The sequence below is a fragment of the Eleutherodactylus coqui genome, chromosome 9 (assembly GCF_035609145.1).
Source record: "Eleutherodactylus coqui strain aEleCoq1 chromosome 9, aEleCoq1.hap1, whole genome shotgun sequence".
NCBI classification, from domain to species: domain Eukaryota; kingdom Metazoa; phylum Chordata; class Amphibia; order Anura; family Eleutherodactylidae; genus Eleutherodactylus; species Eleutherodactylus coqui.
In genome coordinates this window covers 9,339,286-9,359,333 of record NC_089845.1, presented here as the reverse complement: position 1 = coordinate 9,359,333, position 20,048 = coordinate 9,339,286, and the positions used below count along the sequence as shown (strand labels likewise).

At 53.9% G+C, this 20,048-nt stretch overlaps 1 protein-coding gene across 1 annotated transcript in view; it reads left to right on the top strand.

The window, feature by feature from the left end:
• SLC9A3 (solute carrier family 9 member A3) overlaps positions 1 to 20,048 on the top strand; it is a 285,255-nt gene that overhangs the window by 170,899 nt on the left and 94,308 nt on the right. The window contains exon 8 of the mRNA XM_066579077.1: positions 18,448 to 18,650. Coding sequence (XP_066435174.1) covers positions 18,448 to 18,650 — 203 coding nt within the window. The remainder of the gene's footprint in view (positions 1 to 18,447; positions 18,651 to 20,048) is intronic.

Below are 20,048 nucleotides of genomic sequence, written 5' to 3'. Positions count from 1 at the left end.
AGCTGTCTCTTCCCCCTCCTCTTCCACAACGTGCTGAGATATAGACATGAGGGTGGTCTGACTATCGAGCGACATACTGTCATCCACCATCTCCTGTTCCAACCGCAAAGCGTCGGCCTGTATGTTTAGCAGCAAACTTCTCAAAGTTTCTGAGGACCTGGCAGATATCTGGCATCCATGCCCACTCCTCAGTAAAGAATTGCGAAGGCTGACTACCACTCCACCGCCCATGTTGCAGCTGGTATTCGATTATTGCTCTACGCTGCTCGTACAGCCTGGCCAACATGTGCAGCGTAGAATTCCAGCGTGTGGGCACGTCCCACAGCAGTCGGTGCTCTGGCAGCTGAAACAGACGTTACAGGGTCCTCAGGGTGGCAGCATCCGTGGTGGACTTGCGGAAATGTGCGCAGACACGGTGCACCTTGCCGAGCAGGTCAGACAAGTTGGGGTAGTTTTTCAGAAACCGCTGAACCACTAGATTGAAGACGTAGGCCAGGCATGGCACGTCTGTGAGGCTGCCGAGCTGCAGAGCCACCACCGGGTTACTGCACTCAGACGCTGCAACAGCTTGGGGGCCGTGTGCCTCTTGTCACCTAAGCTGATTAGTTTCAGCACGGCCTGTTGAAACTTGCCCACCGCTGTGCTGCCGCGCGCTACCGACTGCTGGCGATGTGCTCACACTTCTTAATTGAGAGGTAGACGTGGCAAAGGAGGAGGAGGGGGAGGGTTTGGAGGACGTGGCATAAAACGCCGCAGATACCAGCACCGAAGTAGGACCCGCTATTCTGGATGTGGGTAGGACGTGAGCGGTCCCAGACTCTGACTTGGTCCCAGCCTCCACCAAGTTCACCCAATGTGCTGTCAGGGAGATATAGTGGCCCTGCCTGCCAGTACTTGTCCACGTGTCCATGGTTAAGTGGACCTTCCCAGTAACCGCGTTGGTGAGGGCACAATTTATGTTGCGGGAGACGTGCTGGTGCGACGCGGGGACGGCACACGGGGAAAAATAGTAGCGACTGGGGACCGAGTAGTGCGGGACCGCCGCCATCATGTTTTTGAAAGCCTCCGTTTCCACAAGCCTGTACGGCAGCATCTCCAGGATGATTAATTTGGCAAGGTGCACGTTTAAAGCTTGTGCATGCGGGTGGGTGGCGGCATATTTCCGCTTTTGCTCCAACGCTTGTGGTAGCGACAGCTGAACGCTGCGCTGAGAGACATTGCTGGATGGAGTGGAGGATGGTGGAGGTGAGGGTGTGGGTGCAGGCTGGGAGGCGCTCGTGCCTGTATCCTGGGAGAGGGATTGGATCTGTGTGGCAGGTTGGGGCACAGGGGAAGAGGCAGTGGTGTGACCCGGAGGCGGTGAATGGCCTTCGTCCCACTTTGTGGGGTGCTTGGCCATCATATGCCTGCGCATGCTGGTGGTGGTGAGGCTGGTAGTGGTGGCTTCCTGGCTGATCTTGGTGCGACACAGGTTGCACACCACTGTTTGTCCGTTGTCCGCACTCTCACTAAAAACATCCACACCTTTGAACACCTAGCCCTCTGCACGAAGGCTTGGCGCGAGGGGGTGCTTTGGGAAACAGTTGGGGGATTCTTCGCTCTGGCCCTGCCTCTCCCCCTGCCCACCCCACTGCCTCATCCAACCTGTCCTGCTGCTGCACTTGCCTTCCCCTCTGAAGCCCTGTCAGTAGGCTTAGCAAACCAGGTGGGGACAGTCACCTCATCGTCCAGCGGCTCTTCCTCCGAATCCTCTGTGCGCTCCTCCCTCGGACTTACTGCCCTTACTACTACCTCACTGACAGACAACTGTGTCGCATCATCATCATCATCATCATCCTCACCCACTGAAAGCTCTTGAGGCAGTTGCCGAAGTCCCCAGCCTCATCACCCGGACTCCGGGAACTTTCCAAAGGTTGGGCATCGGTCACGACAAACTCCTCAGGTGAGAGAGGAACCGTTTTTTCCCACACATGGCAGGGACCCGAGAACAGTTCCTGGGAGTCTACCTGCTCAGAATATGTCATTTTCGTGAAGGGAGGAGGCTGGGAGGAAGGAGAAGCAGCAGCCAGAGGATTCAGAGTTGCAGTCCCTAGGCCGTGAATAGTGGACTGCGTAGAAGACTGGGTGGTCGATACATTGCTGGATGCATTTTCTGCCATCCACGACAGGACCTGCTCACACTGCTCTGTTTGTAATAAAGGTCTACCACGCAGACCTGTAAATTGAGATGTGAAGCTGAGGAGCCCAGAAACTTGCCTCTCTCCTAATCCCGCAGCAGCTGGCTGTGATTCACCATGCCCAGGAACTCAGCCTGTGCCCACACCCTCACTTGGACGTCCACGTCCACGTCCTCGATCCTTACTAGAGATGAGCGAACGTACTCGTCCGAGGTTGATACTCGTTCGAGTATTAGCGTGTTCGAGATGCTCGTTACTAGAGGCGAGCACCACGCGATGTTCGAGTTACTTTCACTTTCATCTCTGAGACGTTAGTGCGCTTTTCTGGCCAATAGAAAGACAGGGAAGGCATTACAACTTCCCCCTGCGACGTTCAAGCCCTATACCACCCCCGTGCAGTGAGTGACTGGCGAGATCAGGTGTCACCCGAGTATATAAATCGGCCCCTCCCGCGGCTCGCCACAGATGCATTCTGAAAGAGATCAGGGAAAGTGCTGCTGGTGCCGGAGCTGCTATAGGGAGAGCGTTAGGAGTGATTTTAGGCTTCAAGAACCCCAACGGTCCTTCTTAGGGCCACATCTGACTGTGTGCAGTACTGTTGAGGCTGCTTTTAGCACTGTTGCACAATTTTTTTTTTTTTTTTGTATATTGGCCGTGCAGAGCATTGCGTCCGCAGTCTGCAGTCATTGTACAGAGTATAGGGCCAGTACTGGTGAGGCAGGGAAAGAGATATTCAGGCTATATAGGCAGTGGGCTTTTTCCAAAAAGTGGGGAAAAATACTATATTTGGGCTGCCTGTGACCATCTTCAGTTTACTGTGTGTCTGCTGGGGGTAGTAGTCCTAATTAATACGCAGCTAAGCGTTACAGCAGGCTTGCGCAAAATTGTTTCCTGGATCTGCTGTCTCTGTTACATCAGCGCTGTCATCCCGCCAGAGGAAAACAGTATACATAATATTATACGCTGCCTACAGTATTTATCTGCTGGGGGTAGTAGTCCTAATTAATACACAGCTAAGCGTTACAGCAGCCTTGCGCAAAATTGTTTCCTGGATCTGCTGTCTCTGTTATATCAGCGCTGTCATCCCGCCAGAGGGAAACAGTATACATCATATTATACGCTGCCTACAGTATCTATCTGCTGGGGGTAGTAGTCCTAATTAATACGCAGCTAAGCGTTACAGCAGCCTTGCGCAAAATTGTTTCCTGGATCTGCTGTGCGTTCCGTAAGGGAAGTCGGCCTCCAACCACAGGCCAATAAGCGGCACATTTAATTACAGCGTTCTGTTTCTGCACTACTGGTAATACAGCATGCTGAGGGGTAGGGGTAGGCCTAGAGGACGTGGACGCGGGCAAGGACGCGGAGGCCCAAGTCAGGGTGTGGGCACAGGCCGAGCTCCTGATCCAGGTGTATCGCAGCCGACTGCTGCGGGATTAGGAGAGACACACGTTTCTGGCGTCCCCACATTCATCTCACAATTAATGGGTCCACGCGGTAGACCTTTATTAGAAAATGAGCAGTGTGAGCAGGTCCTGTCGTGGATGGCAGAAAGTGCATCCAGCAATCTATCGACCACGCAGAATTCTGCACCGTCCACTGCTGCAACTCTGAATCCTCTGGCTGCTGCTCCTCCTTCCTCCCAGCCTCCTCACTCCATTACAATGACACATTCTGAGGAGCAGGCAGACTCCCAGGAACTGTTCCCGGGCCCCTACCCAGAATGGCCAGCAATGGTTCCTCTCCCACCGGAGGAGTTTGTCGTGACCGATGCCCAACCTTTGGAAAGTTCCCGGGGTCCGGGGGATGAGGCTGGGGACTTTCGGCAACTGTCTCAAGAGCTTTCAGTGGGTGAGGAGGACGATGACGATGAGACACAGTTGTCTATCACTCAGGTAATAGTAATTGGAGTAAGTCCGAGGGAGGAGCGCACAGGGGATTCGGAGGAAGAGCAGCAGGACGATGAGGTGACTAACCCCACCTGGTTTGCTAAGCCTACTGAGGACAGGTCTTCAGAAGGGGAGGCAAGTGCAACAGCAGGGCAGGTTGGAAGAGGCAGTGCGGTGGCCAGAGGTAGAGGCAGGGCCAGACCGAATAATCCACCAACTGTTTCCCAAAGCGCCCCCTCACGCCATGCCACCCTGCAGAGGCCGAGGTGCTCAAAGGTCTGGCAGTTTTTCACTGAGTGCAGACGACCGACGAACAGTGGTGTGCAACCTCTGTCGTGCCAAGATCAGCCGGGGAGCCACCACCACCAGCCTCACCACCACCAGCATGCGCAGACATATGATGGCCAAGCACCCCACAAGGTGGGACGAAGGCCGTTCACCGCCTCCGGTTTGCACCGCTGCCTCTCCCCCTGTGCCCCAACCTGCCACTGAGATCCAACCCCCCTCTCAGGACACAGGCACTACCGTCTCCTGGCCTGCACCCACACCCTCACCTTCGCTGTGCTCGGCCCCATCTACCAATCTCTCTCAGCGCACCGTCCAGCCGTCGCTAGCGCAAGTGTTAGAGCGCAACCGCAAGTACGCCGCCACGCACCCGCAAGCGTTAAACGTGCACATAGCCAAATTTATCATCCTGGAGATGCTGCCGTATAGGGTTGTGGAAACGGAATCTTTCAAAGGTATGATGGCGGCGGCGGCCCCGCGCTACTCAGTTCCCAGTCGCCACTACTTTTCCCGATGTGCCGTCCCAGCCCTGCACGACCACGTCTCCCGCAACATTGTACGCGCCCTCACCAACGCGGTTACTGCCAAGGTCCACTTAACAACGGACACAAGGACAAGCACAGGCGGGCAGGGCCACTATATCTCCCTGACGGCACATTGGGTGAATTTAGTGGAGGCTGGGACAGAGTCAGAGCCTGGGACCGCTCACGTCCTACCCACCCCCAGAATTGCGGGCCCCAGCTCGCTGGTGGTATGTTCGGCGGTGTACGCTTCTTCCACTAAAGCACCCTCCTCCTCCTCAACCTCTGTCTCGCAATCTAGATGTGTCAGCAGCAGCAGGACGTCGCCAGCAGTCGGTGTCGCGCGGCGTGGCAGCACAGTGGTGGGCAAGCGTCAGCAGGCCGTGCTGAAACTACTCAGCTTAGGAGAGAAGAGGCACACGGCCCACGAACTGCTGCAGGGTCTGACAGAGCAGACCGACCGCTGGCTTGCGCCGCTGAGCCTCCAACCGGGCATGGTCGTGTGTGACAACGGCCGTAACCTGGTGGCGGCTCTGCAGCTCGGCAGCCTCACGCACATGCCATGCCTGGCCCACGTCTTTAATTTGGTGGTTCAGCGCTTTCTGAAAAGCTACCCACGCTTGTCAGACCTGCTCGAAAAGGTGCGCCGGCTCTGCGCACATTTCCGCAAGTTCCACACGGACGCTGCCACCCTGCGCACCCTGCAACATCGGTTTCATCTGCCAGTGCACCGACTGCTGTGCAACGTGCCCACACGGTGGAACTCTACGCTCCACATGTTGGCCAGGCTCTATGAGCAGCGTAGAGCTATAGTGGAATACCAACTCCAACATGGGCGGTGCAGTGGGAGTCAGCCTCCTCAATTCTTTACAGAAGAGTGGGCCTGGTTGGCAGACATCTGCCAGGTCCTTGGAAACTTTGAGGAGTCTATCCAGATGGTGAGCGGCGATGCTGCAATCATTAGCATCACCATTCCTCTGCTATGCCTCTTGAGAAGTTCCCTGCAAAGCATAAAGGCAGACGCTTTGCGCTCGGAAACAGAGGCGGGGGAAGACAGTATGTCGCTGGATAGTCAGAGCACCCTCCTGTCTATATCTCAGCGCGTTGAGGAGAAGGAGGAGGAGCATGAGGAGGAGGGGGAAGAGACAGCTTGGCCCACTGCTTAGGGTACCCATGCTGCTTGCCTGTCATCCTTTCAGCGTGTATGGCCTGAGGAGGAGGAGGAGGATCCTGAAAGTGATCTTCCTAGTGAGGACAGCCATGTGTTTCATACAGGTACCCTGGCACACATGGCTGACTTCATGTTAGGATGCCTTTCTCGTGACCCTCGCGTTACACGCATTCTGGCCACTACGGATTACTGGGTGTACACACTGCTCGACCTACGGTATAAGGAGAACCTTTCCACTCTCATACCCGAAGAGGAAAGGGGTTCGAGAGTGATGCTATACCACAGGACCCTGGCAGAGAAACTGATGGTAAAATTCCCATCCGACAGCGCTAGTGGCCGAAGGCGCAGTTCCGAGGGCGAGGTAGCAGGGGAGGCGCGGAGATCAGGCAGCATGTACAGCACAGGCAGGGGAACACTCTCTAAGGCCTTTGATAGCTTTCTGGCTCCCTAGCAAGACTGTGTCACCGCTCCCCAGTCAAGGCTGAGTCAGCGGGAGCACTGTAAAAGGATGGTGAGGGAGTGCGTAGCCGATCGCACGACCGTCCTCCGTGACACCTCTGCCCCCTACAACTACTGGGTGTTGAAGCTGGACACGTGGCCTGAACTCGCGCTGTATGCCCTGGAGGTGCTTGCTTGTCCTGCGGCTAGCGTCTTGTCAGAGAGGGTGTATAGTGCGGCTGGGGGAATCATCACAGATAAGCGTACCCGCCTGTCAACCGACAGTGCCGACAGGCTTACACTCATCAAGATGAACAAAGCCTGGATTTCCCCAGACTTCTCTTTTCCACCAGCGGACAGCAGCGATACCTAAACAATACGTAGGCTGCACCCGCGGATGGAAGCATCGTTCTCTATCACCATCAAAAACGAGGACCTTTTAGCTTCATCAATCTGTGTATAATATTCATCCTCCTCCTCCTGAAACCTGACGAATTCACGCTGAACGGGCAATTTTTCTTAGGCCCACAAGGCTCAGTCATATAATTTTTCTAAACAATTTTTATACGTTTCAATGCTCAATAAAGCGTTGAAACTTTCACCTGAACCAATTTTTATTTTAACTGGGCTGCCTCCAGGCCTAGTTACAAATTAAGCCACATTAACCAAAGCGATTAATGGGTTTCACCTGCCCTCTTGGTTGGGCATGGGCAATTTTTCTGACGTACATTAGTACTGTTGGTACACCAATTTTTGGGGGCCCTCGCCTACAGTGTAATCCTAGTAATTTTTTTGCCCACCTGCATTAAAGCTGACTTTACATCAGCTGTGATGGGCACTGCAATGGGATACATTTATGTACAGCCGGTGGGTTCCAGGGAGCCACCCATGCTGTCAGTCCACACGGAGTTGTAACTGTATGTGTTCACTTCTAAAGAACCCCAGTCTGACTGGGGCATGCAGTGTGGGCCGAAGCCCACCTGCATTAAACATGACATTACCTCAGCTGTGATGGGCAATGCAATGGGATATATTTATGTACCGCCGGTGGCTTCCTGGCACCCACCCATGCTGTCGGTCCACAGGGACTTCACAATAGGGAGTTGTACCTGCCTGTGTCTATGAATTAAAAACCCCGGTCAGGTTGGGGCATGCAGTGTGGGCCGAAGCCCACCTGCATTTAATCGGACGTTACCTCAGCTGTGATGGGCACTGCAATGGGATACATTTATGTACAGCCGCTGGGTTCCAGGGAGCCACCCATGCTGTGGGTGCACACGGAATTCCCATTGCGGAGTTGTACCTGCCTGTGACTATTTATAAAAAAACGCGGTCTGACTGGGGCATGCAGACACCTTGACAGAATGAATAGTGTGTGGCACATAGGTCCCCCATTGCTATGCCCACGTGTGCAGCTCCTGATGGCGGTGGCACAGGATTATATTTCTCATTGCTTCTGTACAGCATTGTGGGCTATCGCCCCGCCCCTTTTAAAAAGGGTCGCTGCCTAGCCGTGCCAACCCTCTGCAGTGTGTGCCTGCGGTTCCTCCTCATGGCAGATGCACTTATAAATAGACATGAGGGTGGTGTGGCTATGAGGCCAGCGTATGGCATGAGGGCAGCTGAAGGCTGCGCAGGGACACTTTGATGTGCGCTGTGGACACTGCGTCGTGCGGGGGGGGGGGGGGGGTTGGGCAGCATGTAACCCAGGAGAAGTGGCAGTGGAGTGTCATGCAGGCAGTGATTGTGCTTTGTTGGAGGTAGTGTGGTGCTTAGCTATGGTATGCATTGCTAATGAGGGCTTTTCAGAAGTAAAAGTTGTTGGGGGAGGGGGGGGGGCCACTCTTGCCGCTATTGTGGCTTAATAGTGGGACCTGTGAACTTGAGATGCAGCCCAACATGTAGCCCCTTGCCTGCCCTATCCGTTGCTGTGTCGTTCCCATCACTTTCTTGAATTGCCCAGATTTTCACAAATGGAAACCTTAGCGAGCATCGGCGATATACAAAAATGCTCGGGTCGCCCATTGACTTGAATGGGGTTCGTTACTCGAAACGAACCCTCGAGCATCGCGAAAATTTCGTCCCGAGTAACGAGCACCCGAGCATTTTGGTGCTCGCTCATCTCTAATCCATACCGCTACTCCTCATCATGGCGGATTAAGAATAGAGTAGGGCCCAAATAAATTACCCCACTGTACAGCACTGACAACTGTGGCTAATTCACTGCACACAGAGACTTGTAGATAGCGGAGGCTCTATGCTGTGACTTGAAAAAAATTAACCCGCTGTCTTGCACTGATACCTAGGGGTAATTTACAGCTCGCAGAGACTTGTAGATTATAGAGGCTGTGTGGAGTGGGAGAAGACTCTAAAGTCAGTGGATAGTGCTGGTAACTGCGGTGATCTCAACCCCACCAAGGAAAGGGTATTGTGAGATGCTCTGCACAGCGGCAGAGCTGAAATACTTTGCAGTGGCCATGGAAATTTTACAGAACTGTTTAGCAGTGAGACCGCTGTCTAATGCACTGCAGACACAGAACGGTATAAATGAAGTAGTTTGCAGCAGGCTAGGAATAATTTGAGTGCAGAAAAATTGATGCACTACTGCTCCCAGCCAGCCACAACTATAATGCACACGGTGAGATGTAGCCCTAAGAAGGAGCATTGTGGTTCTTGTACGGAGGATCAGGACTGTAAAACTTTCCCTATATAAGCAGCTCTGTCCCAACACTCTGTCTAATGCACTGCACACAAAGAACGGTATAACTGAAGTCGTTCGCAGCTGGCTAGGAAATGTTAGAGAGCAGTATCACAGTGAGAGCTGGTTGTGCGGCACTGCAGGCTGAGAACGCTAATATGGAAAGGCTGGGAACAGGCCTAGATGTGTAATACAAAAGTTGGTGCACTACTGCTCCCAGCCAGCCACAAGTATAATGCACACGGTCAGATGTAGCCCTAAGAAGGACCGTTGGGGTTCTTGAAGAGAGGATCCTACTCTAACACTATCCCTATAGCAGCAGCAGCAGCACTATCCCTAACCTCTGCCAGCATGCGTCTAAGGCGAGCCGCGGGCGGGACTGCTTTAAAGGGGTTGTCCCGCGGCAGCAAGTGGGTCTATACACTTCTGTATGGCCATATTAATGCACTTTGTAATGTACATTGTGCATTAATTATGAGCCATACAGAAGTTATCAAAAGTTATTCACTTACCTGCTCCGTTGCTGGCGTCCTCGTCTCCATGGTTGCCGTCTAATTTTCGCCGTCTAATGGCCAAATTAGACGCGCTTGCGCAGTCCGGGTCTTCTGCTTTTCTCAATGGGGCTCCGTGTAGCTCCGCCCCGTGCCGATTCCAGCCAATCAGGAGGCTGGAATCGGCAATGGACCGCACAGAAGCCCTGCGGTCCACTGAGGGTGAAGATCCCGGCGGCCATCTTTACCAGGTAAGTAAGAAGTCACCGGAGCGCGGGGATTCAGGTAAGCACTGTCCGGTGTTCTTTAACCCCTGCATCGGGGTTGTCTCGCGCCGAACGGGAGGGGGGGGGGGGGGTTGAAAAAAAAAAAAAAAAACGTTTCGGCGCGGGACAACCCCTTTAAGTACTCGCCGGTCACCTGATCGGCCCAGCCACTCACTACTGTGTTGGCGGGCAGAGGGCTGGCATGTCACAGGAGGAAGTGGTAATGCCTTCCCCGCATGTCTATTGGCTAGAAAATGGCGCTAAACATGCGGGGAAGGAAATGCAATTGACCCGAGTACCGCGTGGTGTTCGACTCGAGTAACGAGCATGTCGAGTACCCTAATACTCAACCGAGCATCAAGCTCGGACAAGTGTGTTCGCTCATCTCTAATAGTAATTAATGTTAGCACAGTGCTGATACATGTGGTGCCAGGAAGAATGCGGGTCACTCGAGTGCTTGCTCTTATGTAGCACCAGGAAATGTCTGCATTACAAAATACTGAGAGCCTTCCTTACAAGAAACCTCCGAAGGTGCCTTGTACAAGTGTTGGTCAAAGTATTACGATTGTTTTACAATCTGCATTATGGTGTCTTGCCAACTCAAATATGTGGCGTCTGGCTGTTCCATTATGAGCTGCACATATCTGCCCTAAGTCAACAGAAGATAGCCGGATGAATGGGAGTTTGCGGAGCATTGTACTTGTATTGATTTTTGGAATAAGTTTTAGAGTCATTGTTTTGTGCTTACATAACTGAGGGGATCTCACATCTCCCCAGGGGGTTCTGGCTTCCTGTTCGGGGAGTGTAGGGGCCCAGGGTTGGGGCCCCTTCATCCTTAAATCTGTTTGTCTCCTGTCACTGCTGAGAGTGGTGTATGATGCAGTGTTACCTGTATTAACGCAAACAGGGCATGAAAGAGTTAATTGGGAATTGTATCAGTCTAGTCTAGTTATATGTATGGTCTGTCCTAATTTATGTGTGCGTGTGCTGTAGTGCGTCAGGTGTTAGGGGGAGGAGTTACAGTGAGAGGAGAAGAGTCAGGAGCAAGATGGGAGAGAGGGAAGTTGAGAGAATGTAGATGGAGGAGAGGTGGGCTGCTCTGCCGGGGGTAAGCCAGGGCGATGTCTCTCCTTGTGAGAGGTTCATCCCCTCTGGGGACTGGAGTGCAAGAAATGCAGGTTAGGAGTTGGTGCGAGAGTGCAGTACCGCCCGCTCTCCCGCTGAACCGCAACTCAAAGAAACCAGTAAGAAACGAATTCCAGCTAGTAACAGATGTGAAAGTGTTTGAAAGGCCGTGAAGCTTAATAGTGTTTCTCCCAGGAGAAGTGTCCATCAGATAACAACCACTGAGGATGCGTGTGCCTTGGGTAGAAGAACTGTCCGTTATTTAATGAGTCAAAAGTTATTCTGAAGCATTGAATGCCGTATTTTGCAAAACACAAGTAAGTGTCTGTAGCTGAAAAATGACCAAGTTAACTGTGAGTAAAAGACAACCGCATGTCCCCGGTTTTGAAAGCATTTTGTTTGTTGGGCTGATCTTTATTGAGGGTGGTTAATTCATCACCTATGGACACTGGCGTCACAACGACAATCAGGAACTACTCTGTGGTAAGCAAGTTACACACTCATCTCCCCTGCTGGTGGCTGGGCTAGGTTACTCTTCAGCCATTTGGGAAAGTAGATGGTAGAGCCACCATGAAATATTGCCATATTGTACCCCACTGTCTCCTCGGCTGAAGGCCTGGTTCCCGGTCACTGCAGGAAAGGGGAATCCCTGTGGCCGAACACCTCTGTCTCAGGACGAAGTCCAACAGTGCTGAACTGTCCCCATTGACTGTAATGGGGTCCACCCCTTTCCCGTTCAGATTTTGACAGAATCGGTGCTGCATACAGAGCTCTTTCTTCCAGTATTTTCAGCCACACCTGTGACAGTACCTCCACCCGGGGCTCCAACGCAGATGTGGAACTGGCCAGGCAGTCTTATTCTCTTCAAACTGAGTCTAAGATAAGGGCTGCAATGAGTATATATGTTATTGTGCCTCTCAATCATTTACATGTATTCACCAATGTTCCTCTTTTTGGCCATAATTTCACTGATTAAAGTAGCAGTTTGTGTTTCCAAGCTGCAGCTCTATCTGCTATTATAGTGCGCCATTTCCAGAGCCTACGGAGAACTGACTATCATGCAGTCACCTGGATACAGGTATGCACGCTGAGCTTGCTTTCTCCTTTCTACATGCCATGTCCCATAACACAAGGCTTGGTTCAGCTTCTGCAGCAGTGGCTAGATGCATTTTCCTTTCCATCCGAGCTTGTATTTTTCCCGACTTCTAACACTTTATCTCTTGATGATCCTCCTTACTTGTTCCGAGCATCTACTACTTTCAGTAAATATTATCTCCTGACGTTGCTTCTGATTTTCCCCCAACTAATCTCAGATTGAGCCCCCTCATTCTAGTCTTTAGCTTCCTAATAAAAACACTTGACATGTGACTAACCACTGTTTGATAATTGCTACTGTTAGGTAACCCTGTGCCACGGCGTACAACTGGGCCAGGCCCTTTGCCACCATTGTTGAGAGAGATTGCAGCGCCACCTATGACATCCATCTTGTTTACCCGTGGTCTCCCTCACATTGGCCTGCCTACGCTCGGGCAGCCTTTGCACAGCCCTGTTCTAGTTTGGCATTTGTTTCTATGTGTTCTCATCTGAGTGCCCATATTGGTAATATCATTTGAACAGAATGGCACACTTTGAGTAGCTACGATGAAAACATTCCCAAATTTCCAGCACCTCCCTGACCTGCATGTAGGTCTGCTAAAAATGCATGTGATCTCTTGGCATGCTGATGTGGGTCCGTTGAGGCATGCCTTTAAATGTCACTCCGTGTGCACAGTCTGACTGCTTGAGAAAAGCTCTGTATGATCTGGGTGTGAATTAAAGGGGTTGTCTCGTGAAATCAAGTGGGGTTCAGCACTTCTGTATGGACATATTAATGCACTTTGTAATATACATCGTGCATTAATTATGAGCCATACAGAAGTTATTCACTTACCTGCTCCGTTGCTGGCGTCCCCGTCGCCATGGATCCGTCTAAATTCGCTGTCTTCTGGCGTTTTTAGACGCGCTTGCGCAGTGCGGTCTTCTCCGTGGTGAATGGGGCCGCTCATGCCGGAGAGCTGGTCCTCGTAGCTCCGCCCCGTCACGTGTGCCGATTCCAGCCAATCAGGAGGCTGGAATTGGCAATGGACCGCACAGAGCCCACGGTGCACCATGGGAGAAGACCCGCGGTGCATCATGGGTGAAGATCCCGGCGGCCATCTTGGTAAAGGAAGAAAGAAGTCGCCGCAGTGCAGGGATTTGGGAAAGTAATAAACTTTTTTTTTTTTTAACCCATCCCTTGGGTTTGTCTCGCGCCGAACGGGGGGCCTATTGAATAAAAAAAAAAACGTTTCGGCGTGAGACAACCCCTTTAAGGTTCTGCGGAGGGCATCCCCCGGGCTGCTTGTATTTATAATGGGAAGACTTTCTTGAGCATCCTTATATTTTGGGTTTCCAGTGCTGCTGTCTGTCTTATAGGCCTGTTCAGTGTGGTGCTGGGGAAACACATCCCCGGGTGCCATGATTGGTGGGCAACCTGATGACAGATAGAACCGACCAACATTGCAACCGGAATGCAAGTTTAGCATGATGCAGAAGATCGGTCTGGGGCATCTCTGGGCTGCGGAAGAAGATTGAGATACTACAGTGCCAGTCTGCATACCGGTCTCTGCCCAACAAGGAGTCACGCTGTTGGGGCAGCTTTGTTGGGTAATAGTGTTATGAGGCGTTCGTGTCCTGGCTCGGGCCACAATAAATCTGGTTTGGGCTGTGGCTCTGAAATTAGCACGGGGCAACGCGGCCGGTCTTATATGCCGTGAGTAACTGACAGGCATCAGAAACCTTCCATGCTGAAAACAACCTTATTTTAGCAGTGCAAGGAGCACAATGGAGGTCAAGGACGTATACAGGCCAACGATCAGTAAAGTCCTATTACCGGGTCGCCGAAGTTCAGAAGCCCTTTCTCCCTTCTCTGGGAGGATAATAGGCGAACAGTCAGTTATTGCATCAGTTCTTCACGGTCCGACCTTATTTGTGAAGATCATCCAACTCAGTGTTAATCAACTCGTAGAGCAGAAGTGTGAGGACACGGGGTGCAGCGATCTCCTAATCATGCAGATGTTTCATCAATCAACTTCAGCCCATGGGGCTTTGCAATCATCCCACACTCACCCATAGGGCTCACTGCAGCGTTGCTGTATCCTGTGCAGCAGCATGCTGCTCACAACCTCACAGCACACACTACACTTTAGCCGCCCTCGCCGCACGTACCCCACTTTAGCCGCCCTCGCCGCACGCACCCCACTCTAGCCGCCCTCGCCGCACGCACCCCACTCTAGCCGCCCTCGCCGCACGCACCCCACTCTAGCCGCCCTCGCCGCACGCACCCCACTCTAGCCGCCCTCGCCGCACGCACCCCACTCTAGCCGCCCTCGCCGCACGCACCCACCCCACTCTAGCCGCCCTCGCCGCACGCACCCCACTCTAGCCGCCCTCGCCGCACGCACCCCACTCTAGCCGCCCTCGCCGCACGCACCCCACTCTAGCCGCCCTCGCCGCACGCACCCCACTCTAGCCGCCCTCGCCGCACGCACCCCACTCTAGCCGCCCTCGCCGCACTCTAGCCGCCCTCGCCGCACGCACCGCACTCTAGCCGCCCTCGCCGCACGCACCGCACTCTAGCCGCCCTCGCCGCACGCACCGCACTCTAGCCGCCCTCGCCGCACGCACCGCACTCTAGCCGCCCTCGCCGCACGCGCCGCACTCTAGCCGCCCTCGCCGCACTCTAGCCGCCCTCGCCGCACGCGCCGCACTCTAGCCGCCCTCGCCGCACGCGCCCCACTCTAGCCGCCCTCGCCGCTCGCGCCCCACTTTAGCCGCCCTCGCCGCTCGCGCCCCACTCTAGCCGCCCTCGCCGCTCGCGCCCCACTCTAGCCGCCCTCGCCGCTCGCGCCCCACTCTAGCCGCCCTCGCCGCACGCGCCCCACTCTAGCCGCCCTCGCCGCACGCGCCCCACTCTAGCCGCCCTCGCCGCACGCGCCCCACTCTAGCCGCCCTCGCCGCACGCGCCCCACTCTAGCCGCCCTCGCCGCACGCGCCCCACTCTAGCCGCCCTCGCCGCACGCGCCCCACTCTAGCCGCCCTCGCCGCACGCGCCCCACTCTAGCCGCCCTCGCCGCACGCGCCCCACTCTAGCCGCCCTCGCCGCACGCGCCCCACTCTAGCCGCCCTCGCCGCACGCGCCCCACTCTAGCCGCCCTCGCCGCACGCGCCCCACTCTAGCCGCCCTCGCCGCACGCGCCCCACTCTAGCCGCCCTCGCCGCACGCGCCCCACTCTAGCCGCCCTCGCCGCACTCTAGCCGCCCTCGCCGCACGCGCCCCACTCTAGCCGCCCTCGCCGCACGCGCCCCACTCTAGCCGCCCTCGCCGCACGCGCCCCACTCTAGCCGCCCTCGCCCGCACGCGCCGCACTCTAGCCGCCCTCGCCGCACGCGCCGCACTCTAGCCGCCCTCGCCGCACTCTAGCCGCCCTCGCCGCACGCACCGCACTCTAGCCGCACGCACCGCACTCTAGCCGCACTCTAGCCGCCCTCGCCGCACTCTAGCCGCCCTCGCCGCACTCTAGCCGCCCTCGCCGCACGCACCGCACTCTAGCCGCCCTCGCCGCACGCACCGCACTCTAGCCGCACGCGCCGCACGCACCGCACTCTAGCCGCACGCGCCGCACGCGCCGCACTCTAGCCGCACGCGCCGCACTTTAGCCGCCCTCGCCGCACGCACCGCACTTTAGCCGCCCTCGCCGCACGCACCGCACTTTAGCCGCCCTCGCCGCACGCACCGCACTTTAGCCGCCCTCGCGGCACGCACCGCACTTTAGCCGCCCTCGCGGCACGCATCGCACTTTAGCCGCCCTCGCCGCACGCACCGCACTTTAGCCGCCCTCGCCGCACGCACCGCACTTTAGCCGCCCTCGCCGCACGCACCCCACTTTAGCCGCCCTCGCCGCACGCACCCCACTTTAGCCGCCCTCGCCGCACGCACCCCACTTTAGCCGCCCTCGCCGCACGCACCCCACTTTAGCCGCCCTCGCCGCACGCACCCCACTTTAGCCGCCCTCGCCGCACGCACCCCACTTTAGCCGCCCTCGCCGCACGCACCCCACTCTAGCCGCCCTCGCCGCACGCACCCCACTCTAGCCGCCCTCGCCGCACGCACCCCACTCTAGCCGCCCTCGCCGCACGCACCCCACTCTAGCCGCCCTCGCCGCACGCACCCCACTCTAGCCGCCCTCGCCGCACGCACCGCACTCTAGCCGCCCTCGCCGCACGCACCGCACTTTAGCCGCCCTCGCCGCAGCCACCACACTTTAGCCGCCCTCGCCGCAGCCACCACACTTTAGCCGCCCTCGCCGCAGCCACCACACTTTAGCCGCCCTCGCCGCAGCCACCACACTTTAGCTACACTCTGCTCCCTTCTGGAATGCAGGTCCAGGGTTACACAGAAAATCTCTGCATCTTGCCCCTCCCCCTCACAGAGTCAAATGCACAAATTCAGGCCCAATGCTCGCAGACAACCTCCACACAGCAGATAATACATGCCCTGTTACACGTGAGCATGGATGGGCTGTGCTTGGTGGAGTCAGAGAGTCAGTGTGTGAAAGGAGTAAGAAGAGTGTGATACAGAAACCCCAACGGGTTATGGTCCTGGACGCACTGATGCTAGGTGCATATTCCCCTACAAAGAAGTGTAGTATAGTGCAGGGGTCCCCAACTCCAGTCCTCAGGGACCACCAACAGGTCATGTTTTCAGGCTCTCCTATAGTAAGAACACCTGTGGCAATGTCTGAGGCACCGACAATAATTACATCACCTGTGCAATACTGAGGAAAACCTGAAAACATGACCTGTTGGCGGTCCCTGAGGACTGGAGTTGGGGAACACTGGTATAGTGTCATGCCCAGACGACCAATGGAAGGGTGCAGCATACAGCTTGGCTAGAGCAGGGGTCCCCAACTCCAGTCCTCAGGGACCACCAACAGGTCATGTTTTCAGGATATCCTATGGTAAGATCACCTGTGGCAATGTCTGAGGCACCGACAATAATTACATCACCTGTGCAATGCTGAGGAAATCCTGGAAGCATGACCTGTTAGTGGTCCCTGAGGACTGGAGGTGGGGAACACTGGGCTAGAGGACTGAGATCTGCAACAGCCACGGGCCACGTTATTCAGGACTGTGACTGGAGCAACGCGCATCATGTCTGCAATCATTAAAGACAGAGCGGTCCCTGACAGCAGCGAACGGGAAGTACTGCAGCAGTACTGCGGCTCTCCGCTGCACACGACTATATTCTCTTGTACTGACTAGAGATCCTGCCCCCCTAAGGAAGCATAGGCTTACATCATAGCAGCTAGCTGTCACCCCCTCAGCCAAAAACTGACTATCAGCAGTTAAAGGGGTTGTCTCGCGCCGAAATGGTTTTTTTTTTCCATAGGCCCCCTGTTCGGCCCAGGACAACCCCAAAGGATGTGTTAAAAAAAAAAAAATTTATTACTTACCCGAATCACCGCTCTGCGACGTCTTCCTTCTTCCTTCACCGCCGGAATGGATCTTCACCCACGATGCACCGCGGGTCTTCTCCTATGGTGCACCGTGGGCTCTGTGCGGTCCATTGCCAATTCCAGCCTCCTGATTGGCTGGAATCGGCACATGTGATGGGGCGGAGCTACGCGATGATGCGTAGAAGGGGGCGGAGCCAGAACGCCGCTGCTGCCGAGCCGAAGGCAGAAGACCCTTCTGCGCAAGCGCGTCTAATCGGGCAATTAGACGCTGAAGTTAGACGGAGCCATGGAGACGGGGACGCCAGCGCAGGGAAGGTAAGTGAATAACTTCTGTATGGCTCATAATTAATGCACGATGTATATTACAAAGTGCATTAATATGTCCATGCAGAAGTGCTGAACTCCACTTGCTGCCGTCGGACAACCCCTTTAAGCCTACAGAAGACAAAAAAGGCCAACAATGCAGGATGCAAGTCCTATAAGGACCAGAATTGTCGCCCCCCCCCCCCCCCCCCTCCCCGCACATGCACACATGACAGCCTATTCTGAAAAGTCATCGGGAAGTTTAGTTACACTTTTAACAGTTACTAATGTGACTTGTAAAGCCTCTAGACTCTTCTAGCGTTGACTTTCATGGACGGTGGCGGCATGAACAGCCTCTGCCCTAATCATTCTTATGGCTGTTGATCTGTAGAAGTCTGTAAAGAGTTGATGATTGTACAAAAGCCATTCAATGCTGTTACACAACTACATGAAGCGGGCAGCGAGCGTTCAAGCAGAAGAGTGTTACATAATGTCATTCCAGCATACATTATGTTTATTCTGTAGGACTGAACTGTTTTCTCTTTCTCAGGTGTGATTGTCCAAACATGGATTTTAAACCGCTACAGAATGGTACAGCTGGAAATCATAGATCAAGTCGTCATGTCCTACGGCGGGCTGAGAGGGGCTGTTGCATTTGCTTTAGTTGCTCTACTAGATGGTAGAAGAGTCAAGGCCAAGAACCTGTTTGTCAGCACCACTATAATTGTTGTATACTTTACAGTCATATTTCAGGTATGTTGCTGAGACAACAACGTTTCCAGACTTTCTTTCCTCTCCTTCTCTCTCAGTCTGTACTGCACATAGCTGCTCTGCTTTGTATTTAAAGGGCTTCTCCAACTTTCTACTATTCATGACCGATCCTCCACTTTCAGCACAAAGACAGCTCCGTACCGACAGTGACCAGCCCAGGGATCAGCTGATCCCCACCAATGTGATACTGATTACCTATTCTGAGGATGGGTCATCAATAGTTAAAAGTGGGACAACCTCTTTAAGTATTGAATTTTGAATCGGCTATTTTGAGAGCTGTGAAAAATATTGTCTAATTGTCATTTCTAGTGATGAGCAAATAGTGGCCCACTTGTGCCAAAATCATCGTGAATACCATGAAAGTCAGTGGGAGTAAAAATCGGGTTTACTAATTTGCCCTCCAGAAAATCCCCAATGCAGTCAAAGCCCAACAAATTGTATAGGAATACAGACACCAACAGAACACTGTGTTCCTCCCAAAAATTGCTAAAAAATAGTGTACATTGGTGTGGGGGTCAATCATAGCACAGGGGTGTCACTGAAAACAAAAGAAGGCCTAAATAGGGTCTCCTAGATCAAAAATGACGCTAAGGAGGACAGCAGGTGGGCTGCTAGTTTTAAAAGCAATGTCATAAATTCTGCCAGGTGAACAGAACAGCCGAGCTCGGGCCTTCTCCAAGGAACAGCTGTAGAGCTACAGATGTGTCTTGTGCTTTAGATACTCCTACACGGATGCAGAAGAACCCAGATCACAGCCCACGTGCATCCTCGGCAGTAGGAATGCAACAGCCTTGTTTTAGGATGTCAGTCAGACAAGTATGTATAGTAAGGTCGATATGACACATTTGTTGCAGTTTTTGCATACCTTTTATTTTTAGGCCAAAATCCAGATAAAAATGAAGTGTATACAGAATATCTTGGTGGGGGTCTGACTTGCACCTACTCCAACCAATAAGCTGCTTCAAGGAGTGCTGCAGACACATTGTATACCAGGCACAACAACATACATTACATAGCTGCAGTGCCTGGTATTGCAGCTCAGTCCCAAGCACTTGATTGGCACCGAGCTGCAGAAAGGCCATATTGCCAATATCCTTGACATCAGAAGCTGAAGAGGCAGTGGCATTCATCCAACTATCAGAGCTAATCAGCAGAGGTGCTGGCAGTCATACCTCCACAATCTGATATTCATGACCTATGCTACGGATAGGTCAGCAATATTTAACCCCTTAAGGACCAGACACTTTTTAGAGTTTTTACCCATGTGGCGGTTTTACTGCCCTATTTTTTTTCCGTGACATATAGGGCGATTCTTTTTTTTACTGACTTTTTTTCCGTTTTCCAGTTTTATTGGGGGTAAAAAGCTAAGAAATTTTTAAA